Raw genomic sequence first — 22890 nt, forward strand, 5'->3', positions numbered from 1 at the left:
TAATAACAATAATAATAATAATAATAATAATAATAATAATAATGATGATGATAATGGTGGTGGTAATAACGGTAATAAAATAAAAGATAAGAACAGTAGTGACTACAACAGTATAATGAAACGCCAGTGTTAATAATTATAGTAAAAAAAAAATATAAATATAAATAATTACTTCTTAAGTTGCCAAAATATTAGGAGTGTAAATAAATATTTAGAGGAAGGCGGGACAAAATTGGGTGTCAACATATGGAATATGGTCTTGAGAGTAAATGTTTTGAGATGTTTAAATGAAATCACTGCCAAGATGTTATGTAAGGACTTAGATGTCATCACCAAAGTATAGATATAGATCTTAGATGTTTAAATGGCTGAGATCCTATCCTTTTTTAATCTCAATATGACTGAAAGTCGTTTCAACTCAAGATAGAAGTCTAGTTTGGGGTCTGATTGCTTCACACATGCCCTTTTAGCATTGTATAGTGGTTGCTTGAAATAAATAGGGATAAGGTTATATTTTAGCTCAAACCATAAGTTGCTGTATGTTTAAATATAGACATTACTAATGCTTTAACCCGACATGCTAGAAACGTTGGAAATGAATCTATAACTTTATGAACCTTTTTTTTTTTCATATAGAAAACCATTTTTTGATAGCTATTCAGAATGTTTGGTGAAAAAGAAAAAAACACTTAAAGTCACTTTAAGTCATACCAAAATAGCTTTTGTGAGAGTAATTTAACATTACGTGAGGTAGTTTGTTTTGCTACGTTGTCCAATTAGTATAGAATTTTTGTAAGAATCTCCTTCTATGTTGATGATATGTTTTAGCATCGTTGTCGTTGTCATCTTTGCATTCTTGTATTACCTTCAACTAGTTATGCATTCCAACAGAACCGTTAGATTATATCGCTAATTTTTATTTCTTCCTTTTTTTACATGTACACTTTGGGAGCAAAATGGAGTCTTTGTAAAAGACTCACTGTCCAAGCAGGTCTCGCCATGAGACTTTGACGACATCGACTACTATTTCATTCCATCTCGTGTTTAAACCCATGTCTATATCAAAACTTAACAGCCACAATTCTTGATTTTAGGAGGCCTATATAAATGGCTTCTTACCTCTCTGTTTTAGCCTTTTAATTATTTATTGGCCTTATCTAAACTTGTTGTGTTAAATAGTTTAGTTTTAAAATATAGTTTATATAGCTGAACCAGTTAGAGGTAGTTAACTATATCACCTATTCAATGTAATACATACTCGTTTTAGCTTCTCTTTTTTTTTTTCCAAACAAGTTCGAAGGATTTTATTTAAGGTGTTTGGTCCATTTCTTATATTCATTTCTTGAACTCCAAACGTTTTTGAAAACCTTTGGTCCAGGAGATATGAAGCCGTTTTTCAAAGTGCAGGCTTTGTTTTTGGCCTAACTTGGCATGCTGGATAACTTTAATGAAATTTAAATGAAGAATTCAACACGGAAGTTGGTTTTCTATACAAAACATGATTTTAAAGTATTCATCACTTTGCTGTGCACTCTTGATTCTTGAATCCAAGGATAAAATTATTTAAACTCCACATCACATTTTTAATAACGTCAACTGGACTTAAATGTAAAGCTAGTCACGACTTTTCACTTTTAACTACTAATTCCCTCTTGTTTTATAATTAACCAATTATATTATACATTATTACACCACTTAGCCCTTTTAATTGACTCTAAGTCCGGCCGGTTAACCGTTTTTTAACGGATCTTAAAGGATGCTTAACACCTTCCCTTTTGGATTGATTGAACTCTTGCCTAGAATCTTTAAGTTTAGTAGACCATAAACGGAGTTAACTTTAGACAATAACTTTAGCAATTTTTAGGTGTCCTAATTCACTATAATAATTAGGTGGCGACTCCTTAACTTTAGTTAACCCCGGAATTATCGGAATGTTGTAAACCATTTTGACCCTGGTTAAAATGGGGTATAACAATTTGGACCACATAATTCAAAAGTCTTCCTTTATTTCTTAAACTCGGTGCCAAGTCAAACTAAGATGTTCTTTTTGGGACGGAGGAAGTACATGTTGAATAATAACTTATAATTATTTTTTAAGTGAAATGATTGTATAAATATGTTTTGCATGATTTAAACACTTGATTTAAGTTGCCCACTTATATGAATCCACTAAATGACCCTCTACAAAATATAACAAATCGCTTATGTGTTATTTCAGAATTGTCCATGTATATATAGGATCATGTGAGAGTCATATACCTCAATTCATTTTTATAAAGACCCCTTTTAACTAATTTCCTCTTTTATTTGGCCTAATAACTTCGATTGTAAGTCTTCCTTGTAGGTTCTCTCAACATGTTCCTCTACCTTCATTGCACCCTTTGGAATCTTTTCTACTTTTGCTACAGTATAATGACACCAACATATATGGAATATTAATATATATAACTTTCCTTAAGCTTTGAGTAAGCAAAATATATCTATGTTTTTTTTATTCTATATTTAAGTTGTTGACTCCTCATCAACCTTGTCGGGTCTTTATGATCTTTGTTCCATACTTTTTCTCCTTTTTATCCTATGATTGTACGAAAAAAATTCTTTTTCTAAGAAAGCTATATATCTGCAATTTCATTGGAGTTTTAATTTGCTACATTAAAGTTCCTTATCACTTTCCTCATTCTTGCTTATAACTTTCATCATTTTTGGTGAATGCAGCAGTAGAGAATATTTAGTTGCATAAATCACAGCCCTGGAAAATTTTCTTAGCAAGTAAACATAAAGTAATTAAAAGTTCATAATCCAAGAAGAAGAGATACTGAGGTAATTAAAGTCTAGAATTTTCCTTGCATTATGATGTTGTTGTTTTTTATTTTATTTGATGACTACTATATTTCGTATAACATAAAGTAATCAAATACTCATAATCCCAGAAGAATAAAGACCAAAGATAAAATCTTGAATTTTCTTTTTATTTGTTCTTGCATTATGATGCTGATGATGATATTGTTTATTTTTTTATTTTGATGACTACTATATTATACAGTATAATATAAAATATATCCCAGAAGAATAAAGATAAGGTAAAGCTCTAATTTTTCTTCTATTTTTTCTTGCATGATGATGATTGATGATTATTTTTATTTTTTATTTTTTGACTACTAGGGAAGATGGCAAATACGACAGACAAGAAAAAAGAGAAAAAAGAGAAAAATGTTCCTGGTTTAGTGGATTTGGTGTTTTCTTGGTCTTTAAAGGATGTGTTGAACAAAGATCTTTACAAAGACAAGGTTGGAATTAATCTTACAAAGACACGATCTTAATTTCTTTGTGTTCATATGCTGACATGCCGGATTAACAATTTAGACATTGTTTGTTCTAACTTGAGAGATTGAGTTCTGAAATGTATATCTAATTCCATCTTGTATTAAAAATATAGGGACAAACCGTGAATCAGTAGTTGGATTTGCCATTGCATATGCATGCCCAAAAGTAGTTTCCTAGTAAGCCAAGCAAGTAGTGTTGTTATTGATCACATGTGGGATTTTCTTCATTTTTGAATCTGAAATTGACATTCACATCCACAATACGGAAGGGGTTTCGATGCTTGGACAGGATGATCCTTTCCAACTTCCAATTGTTTGTTTTGCAGTTGTAGAAAGCCTTTATGTTTATTGCACAATCATACCTTGTGTAGAATCATTACAAGAAATAAGTTTTCTTCTTGCGACAACTAATCACCGTAAAAAGTAGTACTAATAGTTTACATGACACTCTGATTAGGTCGCTATAGGAAGTGAGGGAAAATTTCACGAATGGTCACTTAACTATCACTTTTTTCACTAAAGTCACTTCACTATATTTTCTACACAAAAGTCACACAATTATCATTTTTTTTCACAAAAGTCACTTAACTATATCTTCTAACACAAAAGTTACATAACTATTACTTTTTTCCACCAAAGTCACATAACAATCACTTTTTTACACAAAAGTCACTTAAGTTAATTATATCTTCTAACACAAAAGTCACAAAGCTTACTAACACAAAAAATCGCACCTACAGAAAAATTCAACTTCTGATGGGTAATATTTTATTTTTATTTTTAATCCAATAGAGACAAACTCAATTAAAAAGAACCGATCCAATCCAAAACTCATGCATTTATTAAAATATTAAAAAAGAAAAACCAATCCTTCACCAAATATACGATCCTTCTCTCTAGGGGCTCTCAAGTGTTTGAATTTTATTGGCCCTTTTTTCCAATATTGTATATTGAAATGTGTTACATGTTGTTGGATAGTAGAAAATTGAATTATACGAAGTAATAGTTATTATTATTTTCATCGGAAACATGACCTTGTGCTAAAAAAAATTTCAAATTTATTCACCCTTTGGTATTTTAATATCCAGATATGAGTTTTGGATCTGGTCAATTCTATTTAATTGAGTTTGTATCTATTAGATTAAAAATAAAAAAAAATTACTCATCGGAAGTTGATTTTTAGTAGGCGTGACATTTGTGTTAGAAAACATAGCTAAGTGACTTTGGTGAAAAATAAAGTGATAGATATGTGACTTTTGTGTTAGAAAACATAGTTAAGTGACTTTAGTAGAAAAAAATGATAGTTATGTGATTTTTGTGTTAGAAAACATAGTTAAGTGACTTTGGTGAAAAAAAGGATAGTTAAGTGACCATTCACGAAATTTACCCTAGGAAGTGATTGTATTAATGGTGATCCTTGTAGACTTGTAGTTGACACATAAAGAAACATTTTAGTGGCGACTATACTTAGGTTGCCATGAATGTGGAGTCTTAAATTTCTCTTATTTCTGTTAAGGAACCGAATTTGGCTGAAAAAGTATTTGTGGAGATCTATCAGCAGTTGCCACTAAAGTCATCGCAAATAGTTACTTAGGGGTTGCCATGATTAAGTTTGGATGGACTATGACCGAAGAATATGAACTTTTTACTTAATCGTTATGAATTCAATTATAATTAGATCTCTCTGGATCACTTACCAATGTCAGTAAGTGATGATTACACAATTCAAACAATTTCGAATTTACCTCAAATAAAAAATGAATGAACCCTTAATTTGATTCGAAAAAAATTCCGAATTACCAAGGCTTAGTTCAGATTTAAAAGAATGAGATTTTTGCTTGGTCAATTCAAACTAGTGATTGGTTAACGAGACTCATAACTTAATTTAGAATAAAAAACAAAACGGATTTCTATAACGATCAGCAACTCTAAAGTTTCCACAAAGAGTCTCATATCTTGTAATTAGTTGTATTGGCTAAGAGTAAAGTAGGTGTACAACCTTGCACATTGGAGAGTCTCAAATTTGTATTGACAAAATCAAGATGCACCTCTATTTTGCGCTTCTGTTTATGTTACTGGATATTTCTATTTTCTTCTTGAAACATTTTGTATTTTCTTGTCCCTTTGTGTGTAATTGGCCAAATTATTAATCCTAACTCCTGTTCTCTGTCTGTTACAGGTTAAAGAAATTCCAGAGACATTTGAGTCGATTGACCATTACCTGCAGTCATTCATTACTCCACTTGTTGAAGAAACACGTGCTGATTTGCTCTCAAATTTGTCCATAGTTTGGCGAGCCCCTGCACTCGAGGTTCTTGATGTTATAATATCAGAAGACTTTAAGCCTCCGAAAGGTTTATATTACGATATTTTGTTGAAAAGAACCAAAGAGGGAGAAGGAGAGAAAAGTGAAGCGAAAAACGAATCGAAATACGAGCCAGAGGTTGGTGATCTGATCGCGCTAACAAATGTGAGACCAAGAAGAATTGAGGATTTGAACAGGCCTAAGAGATCTTATCTCATTGCTATTGTTCAATGGATGAAAAAGGAATATATTGTTCAAGGGAAGAAAAAGAAAGTTATTGTCCGAGGGAAGAAAAAGGAAGATTCAGACTGGATACCTATCCTATCTTCACAGCTTATTCCGTTTCAGAAACCGGATAGGGCAAAGGGTGAACATGGCGACAAGCTTTTTATCGTGTATCTTTCTAATTTAACAACGAATATTCGAATATGGAATGCATTGCATTCAGACCTTGAAAATGCAAATTTGGAGATCATTAAGACCGTGTTGAAAAGTGATCCGGATATTGTAAGTAAACACTTTCTTTCCTTCTTGAACTTTAATGTGACAATAAATAGTTTGACTTTACTATGTTGAGTATAGTGTGACAAAAAAGTACTTTGTTTGACTTTACTGCTATAGTGACGATACGCGAAATCACACAGTTAATCTAGCTTCTGGTTTACATTTATTGAGGTCCAGTAAATTTCAATTGTTTGTAGGGTGAAGTTGACTGCTCCCTTTGCTCCGTTAGAGAACCTAAAACTAATGCTGCTTTATCAATTTCAAGAGCCATTGCTCAGTCCTTTGAGCTAGACAATGCTCAACAAGAGGCTGTTGTAAGTTGTATTGCTACAAGAGAATGTGCTCACCGGAATATGGTAAAGCTAATTTGGGGTCCTCCCGGAACCGGGAAGACCAAAACAGTTGCCTCTTTACTTTATGTCCTGTTACAGATGAAATGCAGAACTTTGACCTGTGCACCCACGAACATTGCTGTGTTAGGAGTTACAAAGAGGCTGATGCAGAATGTAAAACACTTTCCACAATATGACACATATGGTTTAGGAGACATCGTCTTATTTGGTAATGGGGAAAGAATGAAGATCGAAGATCATGAAGATCTGTTCGATGTATTTCTTGACAACCGTGTTGCTGCTCTTGTTAGTTGCTTGTCTCCGTATAATGGTTGGAGAATTGGTATACAGTCTATGACATGTTTGCTTGAGGATCCCAAAGAGCAATATCATAAGTACTTAGAAAAGCAAAAGGATAAGGACCATGACAGTGATGATACAGAGGATATAGATGATGAGGAAGAGGAAGAAAAAGGAAGTGTTACTAGTCAAGTATCTATTTTGGGCGAAAAAGATGGAAAGATCAACGACCAAGGACTCAAAAAAAATAGAAAGAGTAAGTTGTGGAAGAAATTTGTCCTTGACACCTTAAAAGAGAACAAGAAGAACGATAAACAAAATTCTCAAAAGAGGAACAACTCGAAAGCAACTGACGAAGCGAACAAGGTCAAGAACAAAGGGGAGGCGAGCAACAAAGAAGCCGTTGTGTGGACATTTGAGGAGTTTGTTAACAAAAGATTCAAATGGATCCACAACAAGTTAATATTTTGCCTAACGAGCTTGTACACACATCTACCTACTTCTTTCATTTCACTGGAAGTAGCAAAGGAAATGATCAGACTACTTGAGATGCTTCAAACCCTTGGAAAATTGTATGCTACTGTGGAACCATCTGAAGGATTAAGAGAAATTCTACCGGGATTATTTACAAGGAATAAGACAAGACTTTTTAATATTCGTGTGACGAAAACAAAATGTATAAAAGTATTGAAATTTCTTAACGAAAGTATCTCTCTTCCAAATTTCATCGACGACGACCAAATCCAAAGTTTTTGTCTGCAAGGTGCGTGCTTGATTTTCTGCACGGCTTCTAGCGCCATGAAGTTGCACACAGAAGGAATGACGCCAATGGAGATGGTGGTAATTGATGAAGCCGCTCAACTGAAAGAATGTGAATCCACTATTCCGTTACAACTCCCCGGTCTCCACTATGCTATACTCATCGGAGATGAGAAACAGTTGCCTGCAATGGTTCAGAGCAAGGTTATTGGTTACTCTCTTTACAGCTTGTTTTTAAAATTACTTGTTTTTAAAATTATTGCTCTTTTATATACAGATCTGTGAGAAGGCTGAGTTCGGCAGGAGCTTATTTGAAAGGCTAGTAAATTTAGGACACAAAAAGCACCTTCTTAATGTTCAATATAGGATGCATCCGAAAATAAGTATGTTCCCGAATAGAGAGTTCTATCAGAAGCAAATCATGGATGGTCCTAATGTGAAAGAAGCAAAATATGAGAAGAGATTTCTTAAAGGAAGTATGTTTGGCTCCTATTCATTCATTAACGTAAGTAGTGGAAATGAAGAGGTTGATGACAAACACAGCACGAGAAATAAGGCTGAAGCTTTCGTTGTAGCTGAGATACTTGCCAACCTTCACCAAGGTAACACTGATATCTTTCCAGGACTTAATTTTCTGCTTAAGATAATTTTTTTCTAGTTTTCTCTATTGTATCTTGGTTTGCATGTCAAATCTGTTGGCAGACCTTATAATATCCTCTTACCTACAGAATTCGTCTCTTCAAAACAAAAAGTCCGTGTTGGTTGCATATCTCCTTACAAGGCTCAAGTTTATGCTATTCAACAAATTCTTGGCAAGACATATAGCACAAATGTTAAGAGCGACTTCTCAGTGAATGTACGCTCAGTTGATGGTTTTCAAGGTGGTGAAGAGGATGTGATAATTATCTCTACTGTTCGTTGTAATCTCAGGGGATCAGTTGGTTTCCTCTCTAATCTTCAGAGAGCTAATGTAGCACTGACACGAGCAAGGTACTAATTTCGTGGTCAACATTACTAAAATTCAAAATGTTTGAATATTGAGGATCGGTTCGAATCGGCTATTCTTATATATTTTCCTCTTTCAACAAGAAGACAATTGATGAACATGTTCTTAATTATTTCCTTGGATTATGTAGACACTGCCTTTGGATATTGGGAAATGGCACAACTTTGGTTAACAGTGGTTCCATATGGAAGAATTTAGTCATTGACGCCAAGGCTCGTGGTTGTTACTTTGATGTTACTGAAGACGAGCAATTGAAGCAAGCAATTTTGAATGCGACTTGGCCAATTGATGGAAATGTTGTCTCACGAACCAGCTCGGTTCATGGTGACCGAGAAGACAACTTGGCACGTCAATTGGGAGGGATGAATTTGAGAGATAAGACGGGATCTTCAAGAAGTTCCAAGTGAGTATAGGTTGCAAATACCACATGAAAAAGTGAAACTGAACTCTGATATATGCTTGTGTTTTGGCAAATACTCTTTTTATGTTGTTAGATCAATCTTAGTTACTAACTCTACTCATTGTTATACCAGTAATTTTCGGAGGTCCAACATGAAGAAAGGACAATTGTTTCGCGAAGTGAAACCAAATCAACTTGCTGATGATTTTGTGGAACGATATATGCGCAACAAGTGCAAATAGGAGGCCTTATTGCCTAACAAAGGTAAAACACTGGCATATCTATTACAATGGCACTAAAAATACTGGCATCTCTATTACAATGGCACTAAAAGTGCTGGGCATATTGTTACCCCATCTGTTCAAATTTTTGTGACAATATTTGTTCATTCCAAAATACTCCCTCCGTTCACTTTTACTTGTCCACTTTTGACTATGCACACTCCTTGAGAAATAATGAATGAAGTGTAATTTACCAATGTACTCATATTAATTGGTGCATATTTTTATTGGATTTGAAAAATGATTTGAAGTGAGTATTTAATACTATGGGTAAAACAGGAAAAAAGAAATTGTCTCGTCTTCATATGCTAAAAGTAACAAATAAAAGTGAAAATCTATTTTTAGAATACTGGACAAGTAAAAGTGAACAGAGGGAGTAGTACACAGTTTCTATCTTTGGAGACAATTAATTTTATACTTCCCAGTTTGCCTTTACATGAAAAGTTTTTATAGTCACACAAATGCTATGACATGTTTAAAGACCAGAAGTTTCAAATGTTATCATTTCTTTCTTATACTCTGTGTCAATTCAGACTATATTCAGTGGTATCCTTGTCCCTAGTGTTTCAACTTCTTTCATAAACTGCGTCTAACTTCTTCTCAATTTCTTTCCGTAATTCATTTAAAGCACCAACTTATATTATTCATATCTTAAAACAACTAATTTCTTAACGTTATCTTCTTCTTTTTTTTTCTTTTTTTTTTCTTTTCTTTTTTTTTAGTTTTTTTGGGACAGTTTGTTGCTTGGAAAGCTAGGATTCTTGGTACTATTCACTGCCTTCATCAAGTTAATCCTGTAACTCTGGTGGTCCGAGAGAAATGTAATTAATGGTTACAATATTGTTGAAATGTAGCAACGGTTAATGTGCATGGTTTGTAAATGGAACTTCTATCCTTTAAAATATGTAGCTAAGACCTTATATATGTAAAATAAAATACAACGTCTTGAAGGTCTTAATATTTGATTGTGGCATCATCCTGATCTTCATGTTGTCCTGATATTCTGTATACCAAAATGTAAAGATTCATACATAAGAAACATGCTTCCTAGAATTTTAATGTGCATATTATGTCAATGGATTTAAGTCTATATAGATAATGATATGACTTTTTTACATCATCAGTGTAATTTAATTTGTTATGGCAAGTTACTTACCTCTATGTTAGGTTATCGTAAATGTTATTAAATACGCCTCCCTCCTTATCCGCTTTCTCTTTCTACGCCCCTTAAGAAATCATAAATAAAAGTAAAGGCCTGTGTGGAAAGCCACCTAGGTAATTGGAATTGAGTGTAATTGAGTGTAACTACATAGTTTGGTCTATTGTTTGACAAGGTAATTACACAGTTAGGTGGGAATTTAGATTCAACAACGAAAAGAAAGATCAATTCTTTGGGATCCTTCCTTTCTTCAAACGGAACTAAAAGAGATAGGGTGTAATTACACTCTCCAATTCTCAAGGAGAGGGAGGAGGGGGGGGGGGGGGGGGGGGAGGCGGGGAGGTGAGAATTGGGTGTAATCACACCCTGTAATTACAGGGTTACCTTTTAGTTTATTTCTTTTTTCTTTTCTTTTTTAATTTATTTTTTATTTCTATTATTTAATTTTTTTAACTTTTTAAATTTATTTTATTTTCTAATTTTTTATTTCTATTATTTAATTTTTTCTTATTTTTATTTTTTAAAAGATATTTTTATTTTATAGTATTTATATTTCATTTCCTTTCTTCTCATTCCCAACCTTTACTTCTTGTGGTTCCATATAATTGCTCATATTTTTTATTTTTTATTTTATTCTATTCATTTAGCATAACCGTGTTAATATTATTTTTTGAAACTACATCTCTTAATATTAGAAAGAATGAGTCATTAGCAAACTTGACATATAATGAGTGACGTCATTAAAGTAGAATTTTGTTGGGAATGAGGTTATAAACTTATATTTTCCTTTCTTTTGAATTATAAGAGTATTTACTTATGTTACGTTGAAACTTACTTATGTAACATTGGAATTTGACATAAGAGTATTATGTTAATTTTTTTTTTTTTTGAATTTTGAATTTAGGTTATATTTTCGATTTTAAAAAAATTTGCTTTAGTATTATTGGCTTGTTATTTTACATTGCATGCTGTTTATTTTTCACTTACAATTAATAAAATTATAGTTAAACATTTGAATAATGCTGTGGCATTATATTTATAAATATATTTTTTTTTGTCAAACATCCCATCCCATGATGTTCTCACAAAAAAGGTATGCTTTTAAGTTTTATAATCAATTAAAAGTAAAATATTATTAATCAATTTTTTTTTACACTATTAATGACAAATATATGACTATTAATTAACATATTTTCAAGAACCAATGTATTATTAAATAACTAATTTAATATCATTTATATATGCACATATTTTTTAAATATTAATTTTAAATTTTTTATGATTAAATTTATTTTTAAATTAAACTAACTGTGTAATTACACATGTGCAACCAAACAGCACGCTTGTAATTAAAATGTAATTACATTATGACAAACAAACAGATCGTTGTAATTACAATACTGTGTAATTACTAGGCTGTGTAACTACTAAGGTAGTAATTACACCAATTCCAATTACCAGGTGGCTTTCCAAACCAGGTGTAATTACTAGGGTAGTAAGTGATTGCGTGCAATTACACTAGAGTTAATAAGTATTAATGGTAATTACATGCTCTAATTACATTTAAAATGTGATCTTTTAGATCTTTTTATGTTTTGTTTTTTAAAATATAAATTGCTTATTACACTTACTCCTATAGTACTGCTCTTTTATCTTTGTTAATTATGCTCCTAATATCTTCATCAGTTCAAATGAAATGAGTTTGGAACTTTAGATTACACTCGCAAGCTCGACAATTATATGTACAGAGAAATAAGATTACGTAATTTTCACAAGTAATTCAAAATGCATAAAGCAATCATTGTTTATAGTGTCAGTTCATATCCTAAAAAAGAAACACTTCTTCCTTTTTCCACCTAACAATTCAACAATGTAACTGTTTTTTTTTTTTTTAAGCGAATCCGCTAAGTGGGTGGCTAGGGCTAATGAGGTAACAAACCTCTATTAATCAACAATGTAAGTGGTGTACATGTCGTAGCTCTAAAACAGAGTCAAACATTCAAGGATCAACATGACAACAAAATGCGCCGGTTCAAGAATCAGTGGATCAAACAAGGTGTAATAACATGATATAACACTTGAACCAGAAATTAAGGCAGCAATCAACCACCAATGTTGCAGTAATAACATGATGTAACACATTTCCATGATATGCCTAGCTTTTCAAGCGATGGACGCTACAAACAGCCAAAAACCAGAGACCTTAATGTTTATAGAAACTTTGATTAGTTAATATCTGTAATTGAACTTAAATAGATCATCTAAAAATTTGAGAAAATTTTAAAACCTATTGACCTCGGTTATGCAAAACGATCCATATGATCTTCGGCAAGTTAGTAACTAGATCGATCTGATACAGGTTGCCACACTGCTTTGACTATTCCTCCTTTCTTCACCTTGGACTTGTGAAAATTACTGGTAGCAATGACAGACACAGAGTTATTAACAACACTGATGTGTTACTGTAAAAGAGTATTTCTTTAGTAGCTACACAAGTCATATACACAGTAGAACAAGCATATTGAACAATCTTTTGTTTGTATACTTTTCATGTGTAAGTTTCCCTTGCTGAAACTTTCTAATGTACACGATACTCACTTGGAACTTCTTGAAGATCCTGGTTTATCCCTCAAACTCACAGCTGATAGTTTACGTGCCAAGTTCTGGTCTCGGTCAGCAGGGCCGTCTCAACAAGATTGAGAGCCTCAGGCCAAACTTCATAGAGAGACCCTAATTTTTTTAAAAATAAATAAAGGAAAGATCGTCATATATATTTTTATTTAAAATCTACTTTTCTAGCTTTTTTAGATGCGACTCATTAATTATTGTTTTATAATCTATTTGTTCTAACAATTCTTTTTCAATTGATAATATAACTAATCCATTCAATCTATCTTGGTCCCTTTTCTGCTAATACATCTCTCAACTTTGTATCTACAATATCCCATTGACTTGGATTGCATATATTTTTAGGAATGCGCTTATTTAAATCATTTAGAAGTTTTTGATTTTCTGGAACTATGTCAGATTTCTCAGTAACTTCTTCTAAATTTTCTTCTTACGTGTTATTATCATCTAACTCAACTCTATTAGCAGGGGCGGCTCAAAACTGTTGGGGGCCTAAAGCTAAACCTCAATGAGGGGGCTTAACTTTTTTTTTTTTTATCACAAAAACAAGAATAGAAAAAAGAATTCATTATTATTTTTCATTTGAAGTCTACTTTTTGAGGATTTATGTCAGATATCTTGCTTACTTCCTCAAGAGCTCATGTTTGAGATTGTATCAAAGATTCAATTTTTCTTTCTTGATCTTTGAACAACCGGATTCATATTTTTAAGTGTTATACCCCATTTTAACCGGAGTCAAAATGGTTTACAACATTTCGGTAATTCCGAGGTTAATTAAAGTTCAAGAGTCGCCACCTAATTATTATGATGAATTAGGACACCTAAAATTTGCTAAAGTTATTGTCTAAAGTTAACTCCGTTTATGGTCTACTAAACTTAAAGATTCTAGGTAAAGATTCAATTAATCTAAAGAGAAGGTGTTAAGCATCCTTTAAGATCCGTTAAAAGACGGTTAACCGGCCGGACTTATAGTCAATTAAAAAGGCTAAGTGGTGTATCAAATTAAGGCGTAACTATTAGTTCCACAGTAGACTACAACCATTCAAACTAATTTTCGGACATCTAAACTAAGTTAGCCAGTGAAACCAAATAAATAAACTAACTAAAAAGTTTAAAAGGGGCATTAGTTGGACTACTTTTGAATAAAATGTTAAGAGTGAAGCAGTTGACCCTTTTAAAAGTAGAAGAGTGGCCAAAAGCCAAAACCATTTAGTCTTAACTCTTTCAAATCAGACCACGTTTCGTTTCCTTTTTTTTTTTTTTTTAATAGTAGAAAAGCATAAGACTTAGGAAAAAATCAAATTCTTGGCTTACTTTAAAAGACGAGTTCATCTGCTAAATGCCAACTAACTTCAATATTAAAATAAGTGCATCAAGCTCTTCTAACAGTAACATATAGTTGAAAATAAACAATTAGTCACACCAACACAAGTAAATAAAACAAGTTGAAATAAACGGGATAATCAACAGCCATGTTTGGCTCCCAATAACAAAATTAGATTTTTCTGTGGTTCGCTTTTAAAGCGATGTAAGGCTGAAAATGAGCAATAGAGGATGCGGATGTGCGGACTCCTTGTAATAGCGGCGTCGTTGAGTTTCAAAGTGAAACTCGTCGGCTCCGGTATGTCATGCAAAATAATAAAAGAGACGTGGTTAGAAAAGAAATGTAAATTTTCCATGAAAAGAGTAATAGAGAGAAACTATCATCACTAACACATTTTAGCAACAAGATTTTTATAAGTAGCAAACTAGTCCTTTATTGCTCACAGATATTCTTGAAAGCATGTGCGGTGTTAACTATTTGAATAAACTTCAGCATTACGGGCATAACGAGATAGACTAATTAACATCACCAACTAGGACTCAGGCCATAATGCATCAAGACAGTATGAATTACACGAGCAAGGAGGTCATGGATCATTTTTGGCGTTGATTAAAAGATTAACCATTACTACTAGTATAATAATGTCCATTCAAGTTCACAAGGAATGTATCATGACTTAATAACTAAAGCTTTGAACAGAGACCTAAGGTCATACTTCTACCATATGAAAATATAAATCGAGACAGTAACACATAGAAATATGAACCAAGACAGTAACATTTTCATTAAACCTTCATACATGTGATTAAAAGGATGAATAAAAACAACTATCAAAAATAAATATTCTAAGTCATGATAACATTTATGCTCATCCACGTGATAAATGAAAGGAACAAGGAATAGGATTTCAAGAACATTTAAGTATGGCAGGTAGCAGAAGAAAAATAAATTAACTTAACCAAAGTAGAATCATACTCATGCTTTAAGCATTCATTATCAGAACACACAAAAATAAAATCATGAACATGGATTTTTCTAAATAAGCAAAGACGCTAGACACGGAGGGAGTAAATGAACAAAATAGAGTCGGATTTACTTGTTTGTGGTGCAGTGAACGAGACGACGATCCAGATCTACTCTCCTACTCACGAACAAATCCGAATTTCGGATGAAAAGTCACCAGAAAGTCTCTTCTTTAGAGCAATAGTGTTGACAGTGAAACTATGGTAAGTCTTCGGTAAAAAAAAGGCCCCTTTGGCTGAGAGTTAGAGATGTATTTATAGGAAAAGGTTAGGGTTTCGAGATTCATGAGCGGGAACTTTTCAACTTTGAAATATAGTCGTTGTGAGAGGTCAAAATCGTGTCAGAAGAGAGAAGAGAAAGGGACTGATATGGATCAAGAGAGAAAATAAGCCCGTGACCTATCTCTAGTCTAAATGAATCTCTGTGATGAAATTTTGACTTGGAACAAAGAGATTTGTGGAAGAGAACAAAATAGCTTTGAGTAATGTCTGAAACTTTCACTCAAAAATGGTGGAGCAGGGTCTTTTGATGGTGAAAGAAAGGTACAGAAATCGTCCAAAATGGAAGGGAAAATGAGATGCAACTGATGGGGATAGAAATTAGGTTTAGGAAAAGGTAAAAGATATTATGGGCTGGGTCTTCAACATTTAGTAATTAATTAGCTAAATGGGCTGCAGATACACGAATTGGGCTCGTAAGAATGGGCTTCAAATAGCTGAAATTGTTGGGTATTTTCTTCTCCTAATTAATTCCTTTTGGGCTTCTAACTTAATAAGTAGTACAATATATTATCACGTGATGGCAATTAGTAATTAATATGTAGAAAACAAAGTACTAATATTACGAACTTATCGTTAATGATTTAGCATATAAAACATCGACTTATAGCTAATTTAATAAGTACGAAAATAAAGTAATGACGATCAATTATTAAAAAGAGGTGTAAAATAATAAAAATGTAATTAAGTTAGTAATTCTAAAAATGGTGACAATGATAACAAAAAGGGTAATTACTATAATAGTAGAGAATAGTAGCGAAAATAATGTAATTATTAATTTAGAAGCTTAGAAAGTGAATAGGAAGAAAGGAGGGTCTAAATTGAGTGTTAACATCAAGTTGACATATTTTATATTCTAATAAATAATTAAAGAGACAATATATATTACATAGTAAAATATCAAAACAAGCAAGTTGTAGATGAAAAAAATACTAAAAAGTTGAAATAATAGAACCTGATTCAAGAAGTTGATAACTTGATTTGAGAATACTTATTTGGTGCTTCAATATACCTCTTGCAATATTTGATGCCCCGAAAAAAAACAAAAAGAGAAAATTCATACATTGTGTCTTTCATAGCAATATAAGTCAAAGACTCTCTTGGAGAAACAAAGAACATAAATGCATAGAAGTATATTAAAGTTTAGAGAAAGGATAAAAGTAGATTGAGTATTGTAGAGAAACCAATAAGGGGCTTTCTTTTCTGTCAATATGCTAAAAATTGAGTATTTATATACTATACATTACTTACTGATTTAGGGGCCTTATTTTCTGTCAATTAATTAACCATTTTCTTTTAATGACAAAAAGTACTTAGAATACTTTATAATTTTTCAAAAACAAACTATATTGATGAAAATTGGGGTCCCCAAAATTGAGATGCCTAAAGCCTAGGCTTTAGAGGCTTCACCCAAAAGTCACCCCGGTCTATTAGTGACTTTTTCATTTGAAGAACATCTTCCAAATTTTCCGATTCAATATTTCTATTATTTGTTAAATATCTATCAAGTGCTCCTTTTTGGGATTTAATTAATTCTTCAGCTTTTCTCTTCTTCCTTTTTTTGCATTACCGGGCTCATATTTTCTAGTTGACATATTTAAATTGAATAAATTTTAATAATAACTAAAACAAAATATTTACTTATGAAATCAACAATGACAAATATTCAATGAAATATAAGAGAAAGTAAGAACAATAAAACATGGTTCAAGAATTTGATAAGTTGATATAATGATATCGAAATAGTGTCGCGGTGCTTCAATATAATGATTGCTTGTTGCAACACTTGATTATTTGAAGAAGACGCCAAAAAGTAAATCTTGATCTTTTGTAAAATATTAAGTTTTACAACAGAATGTTTAGGTCTTTAGGAGAATTGGGAATTTTCAATAATAATAAGAGTACACCAGTGATGAAAGAAAGAAGAAAATAAGTAAATATAGACAATAAAATACTTGCCCAAATAAATAAGGATACTATAAATATACAATTACCAAAAATAGTATCCCATTCCCCAGTTATGCTCAATGTATCCACTCCTCCATAAAAGGGAAAAAGTTACCTTTTTTCCCCAAAATATCCCCAATGCGAACCCCACCCCCATAATAAAAGGAATAAATAATTGTTGTACTTCTTCCCAATATCTCTTCAAACTTCCAATTCAACCGTACACTCTTTTTTTTTTTAAAGTAGTAAATATATACATATAGGGTGTTTAAAAAAAACAGTGGGCCCCCCTAAAAAGTGGGGCCTTAGCCCATTGCCTTACCTGCCTACCCTTTCAGCCGGCCTTGTCGGTCAGTATGAGCTGATCTGGTTCTTGAGATAGCATTTCCATCATTTGACCAAGTTATTGGAAATAAAAAGTTTCTACATAACCTGATGATTTTTTAAGTCAGCATTTAAGAAGAGACGACAAGACAGAAATTTAGATCAGACAAGAGAAATACAGTCAGACCTCTCTATAATGACACCCGCATATAATATCTCTCTATATTAACCAAGTTTTTTCGGAACCGATTTTTTATATTATATTTTACTTCGCTATAACAACATTTTACCTATAACATCAACAATCAATTTTATAACAATACGCTCTTTGTAAAATTACCCCCATATAACAATTTTTTTTGTAATATAATAATTAACCATCTTTATAGGAATAGAATACTTATGATTACCAATTATAAGTTTAGAGATTTTGACTAAATATTTTATCCTTTAATACATCATTTATGACAAACAAATATCATATGAATATATACATTTTATCATTAAACGATTTTCCTTCGTTATATAAAGTGTGATTAAGCTTAAAATTTGGCAATTAAAAATGAAATTATATTTTATGCTTCTTTTTTGCCTATAACAGTGTAATATTATTCAAATGTCAATGTTGTTATAGGTGTATAACAACAATTCTCTATAACAGTTAAATTTTTTAGATCCAACGATGCTATTATAGAGAGGTTTGACTGTACTAAGACATCATATGACTTATAACCACAGATGGAAATACAGTGATTCAGACCAGAGGCAAAACTATGATATGTCTGTACCGTTCCACATGCTTGTATTTGCAACGATTCATCATATCCACTATATATTGACCAAAAAGGATGTCAAGGTCTTTTTCCAACTTTGGTATCTGATACGCTGGTAAAATGTCCAATATCTTTAATACTTGAAAGTACGTAGAGTTCTGCTGCTGAATATCTATAGTCCAAATCAGTTTTAGGTGCTTGACACCGTAAACCTCTAACAGTGCAGAAGAATTCCCACCCTTGTTGCTGACCATTCTGTTCTTTTCTGATCGACAACTTGAAAGCTTCACCAGAAGGGAAATCACTTCTTTACGGATCACCACATCCTTGATTCTAGCAATGGATTTTGAGAAATTCTGACAGAATAAAGCCTGTTAGGATGTGTTAATAACCTTTCATTTCTCAAATCAAAAAGAAAAATAATAGAATTAAGCACTCAACACAAAAGATTAACAACCACAATATGCTTACTCTACATGCGTACATTCTACCCTCCCCAGACCCCACTTGTGGAATTACATTAGGTATGTCGTTGTTGTTGTTTCAAGAAACAAATCAAATTACCGATGATTTATGCAACAGCTGTTAGTATAAACATCCAGCTTAAGCCAAAAGAAGCAACACACCTTCCACTTGGCTGTTCTGAATAGAGGGAAGTCCGTTGTGAGTAATGTTTCCAGCTCACCAAGTTCAATGGTTGCATTTGAAATTGCTTGATTTAATCTCTTGCCCTTGGTAACATCAAAGTAACAGCCACGAGCCCGGCGTCAATGACTATATTCTTCCAAGTGGAACCATTGTTAACCAAAGTTGTAGCATTTCCCAATATCCAAAGGCAGTATCTGCATAAGAAACCATGGAAACACTTAAAAGCGTGTTCATCAATTATCATCAATTATCATCCTACTTAGAGACACCATTGAAAGACAACACTAAATAAGAATAGCAGAATAGTACCTAGCTCGAGTTAGTGCTACATTCGTTCTTTGAAGATTAGAAAGGAAACCAACTGATTCACTGCCATTACAACGAACTGTGGATATAATTATCACATCCTCTTCACCACCTTGAAAACCATCAACCGAGCGTACATTCACTGAGAAGTCACTCTCAACATCTGTGCTATATGTCTTTCCAAGAATTTGTTGAATAGCAAAAACCTGAGCCTTGTAAGGAGATATGCAACCGACACAGACTTTTTGTTTTGAAGAGATGGATTCTGCAATTCACATAATAATATCAGGTTTTCCAAATCAATTGGCATGCAAACAAAGATACTATACTAGAGGAAACTAGAAAAAATCATCTAGAATATATTAAGTTCATGAAAATTAATCACCTTTATGAAGGTTTGCAATTATCTCGGCTACAACGAGAACTTCTGGCATATTTCTCGTGTTGTGATGGTCATCGAGCTCCTTTTTTCCACTACTTACGTTAATGAATGAATAGGAGCCAAAAATATCTCCTGTAAGAAATGTCTTCTCGTGTATAGCTTCTTTCACATTAGGTCATCCATAATTTTCTTCTGATAGAACTCTCTAGTTGGAAACAAACCTATTTCTGGATGTATCTTATATTGAATATTAAGAAGATGCTTCTTATGTCCTAAAGTAACCAGTCTCTCAAATAAGCTCCTGCCAAAGCCAGACTTCTCAAAGATCTGTCAACAACAGACACTAGTTGTAAATTTCCAAAGAAGCATAGTTATTAAGAAAAATGAAGTAAAAAGATTATCTGAAAACCTTGGTCTGAACCATAGCAGGCATTTGTTTCTCATCTCCGATAAGTATAGCATGGCGAAGACCAGGGAGTTGTAACGGAATAGCGGATTCACATTCTTTCAGCTGAGCAGCTTCATCAATCACAACCATTTCCAGTGGTGTCATTCCATTTGTATGCAACTTTGATGAGCTAGGAGCAGTGCAGAAAATCAAGCATGCTCCTTTCAAACAAAAATTTCGAATTTGGTAGTCCTCGATGAAATTGGGAAGAGAGATACTCTCCTTAAGAAATTTCAATACTTTTAGGCATTCTGTTTTAGTTGCAAGAGGATTAACAAAACATCTTGCCTTATTCCTTGTAACAAAACCAGGTAGAATTTCTCTTAATCCTTCAGATGTTTCCACAGTAGCATACAATTCTCCAAGAGTTTGAAGCATCTCCAGTAGTCTATCATTTCTTTAGCTACTTCTAGTGGAATGATAGAAGTAGGTAAATGTGTGTACAGGCTCGTCAGACAAAATATTAATTGGTCCTGGATCCATTCGAATCATTTGCTAACAAACTCCTCAAATGTCCACACAATGGCTTCTTTATTGCTCGTCTCCCCTTCTTTCTTGACCTTGTTCGCTTCGTCAGCTGCTTTCGAGCTGTTCCTCTTTTGAGATTTTTTTTTATCATTCTTCTTGTTCTCTTTTAAGGTGTCAAGGACAAATTTCTTCCACAACTTACTCTTCCTATTTTTGTCGAGTCCTTGATCATTGATCTTTCCATCTTTTACACTCAAACTAGATTCTCGACTAGTATCCCTTCCTTTTACCATCTCTTCCTCATCATCTATATCCTGATTATCATCAGTGTCATGCTCCTCATCTTTTTCTTTTTCCAAGTACTTACGGTATTGCTCTTCAGGATTCTCAAGAAAACATATCATGGATTGTATACCAATTCTCCACCCATTATCCGGAGACGAGCAGCGAGCAAGAGCTTCAACACGGTTGCTAAGAAATACATCAAACAGATCTTCATGATCATTAATCTTCATTCTTTCCCCATTACCAAATAACACAATATCTCCTAAACCATATGTGTCATATTGCAAACCATCTTGTACATGTTGCATCAGCCTCTTAGTAACTCCCAGCACAGCAATGTTCGTGGGAGCACAAGTCAAAGTTCTGCATTTCATCTTTAACAGGACATAAAGTAAAGAAGCAACTGTTTTGGTCTTCCCAGTTCCTGGAGGACCCAAATTAACTTAACCATATTCCTGTGACCGCATTCTCTTGTTGCAATACAACTTAGAACAGCCTCTTGTTGAGCACCATCTAGCCCAATGGACTGAATAATGGCCCTTGAATTTGATACAACATTAGTTTTAGATTCTCCGGAGGAGCAAAGTGAGCAGTTTACTTCACCCTGTGGATGATTGAAATAATCGATCTCAAAAGATGATTATAGGAAATAGGAATCTAAACTAACTGGGAAAGAGCTTATAGTATACCTCCAAAATGGCTACAAAAAACAAAGGAACTGGAATAAGCAGTGGCAGAGACACCCCTCAGTAAAAGCTGTCATTCTACATTGCTTTGGAAGAGTTTTCTTTACATATGCGTGTAAATAATATATGTTTAAGAAACGATACATATGTAAGCAATAGACCGACACTACTTGAAAATGGTGCAAAGTATAGAAACTAAAGCCCGAAATCTACCACAATCCCAGACTCAATGTAACTTACAAGCCAGATTGTAAATATAGGCTGATACAACTTGTGCAAAAATTCCTGCATACAAGAAAAAAGGAAGTTTACTTACAATATTTTGATCACTTTGCAGCACAGTCCTAATGATCTTCAGATTTGCATTTTCCTGGTCTGAATTCAACGCCTTCCAAATTCGAATATATTTTGTCAAATTGGAAAGATAGACAACAAAACGTCTGTCCCCTTTTTCATCCTTTTCATCGTCTTGTTGCTGAAACAAAATAGGCTTCGATGACATGAAAGGTATCCGGTAGGGATTTTCATCATCCATGCCTTGAACTATCGCAATGACATAAGATCCCTCAAGCCTGTTCAAATCATCAATTCTTCTTGGTCTCTCATCTGATAGTGCAATCAAATCTCCATTCGCTGGTTCATACTTTCTTTCAATTTTCTCTCCCTCTACGGCTTTGCTCGACAGAATTTAGTAAAATAAATTTTTGGGAGGCTTAAAACCTTTTGATTCTTTCACATCGAGAACCTCGAGTACAGGGGCTCGTGAAACTGTGGTGATGCTTGAGCCCAAATCAGCATGTGTTTCTTCAATAAGTGGAGTAATGAATGACTTCAAGTAACTATCAATTGACAAGAGTGTCTCTGGAATTTCCTTAACCTAACACATAGGAAAATAGCTAATAACTTGGCGAATCACAAAAGGACTAGAAAAGACAAATGTTTCAAAATTAATCTTTTAAACTAATATATGTTTCATGAGAATAGAGTAGGGATCTCAAGCC

At 33.1% G+C, this 22890-nt stretch overlaps 1 protein-coding gene across 1 annotated transcript; it reads left to right on the forward strand.

Annotated features, from left to right (window-relative positions):
* The first annotated feature begins 2526 nt into the window (after nucleotides 1–2526).
* Nucleotides 2527–10327, forward strand: LOC132618998 (uncharacterized). Its single transcript, XM_060333988.1, has 9 exons — nucleotides 2527–2820; nucleotides 3163–3287; nucleotides 5503–6135; nucleotides 6330–7727; nucleotides 7801–8125; nucleotides 8252–8513; nucleotides 8660–8932; nucleotides 9063–9193; nucleotides 9933–10327. Exons 2-8 carry the CDS (start codon nucleotides 3168–3170, stop codon nucleotides 9169–9171), a joined length of 3120 nt encoding a protein of 1039 aa, XP_060189971.1. The 5' UTR covers nucleotides 2527–2820; nucleotides 3163–3167; the 3' UTR covers nucleotides 9172–9193; nucleotides 9933–10327.
* Nucleotides 10328–22890: the final 12563 nt, after the last annotated feature.

Source organism: Lycium barbarum, chromosome 11 (genome assembly GCF_019175385.1).
Source record: "Lycium barbarum isolate Lr01 chromosome 11, ASM1917538v2, whole genome shotgun sequence".
In the NCBI taxonomy this organism is placed as follows: Eukaryota; Viridiplantae; Streptophyta; class Magnoliopsida; order Solanales; family Solanaceae; genus Lycium; species Lycium barbarum.

What these genes read in the sequence shown, in the direction of transcription:
- LOC132618998 (XM_060333988.1), top strand. Translation starts at nt 3,168, where the DNA reads ATGGCAAATACGACAGACAAGAAAAAAGAGAAAAAAGAGAAAAATGTT. An exon ending in AAGATCTTTACAAAGACAAG is followed by an intron (nt 3,288 to 5,502) that starts GTTGGAATTAAT and finishes TGTCTGTTACAG; the next exon opens with GTTAAAGAAATTCCAGAGAC. An exon ending in TGAAAAGTGATCCGGATATT is followed by an intron (nt 6,136 to 6,329) that starts GTAAGTAAACAC and finishes AATTGTTTGTAG; the next exon opens with GGTGAAGTTGACTGCTCCCT.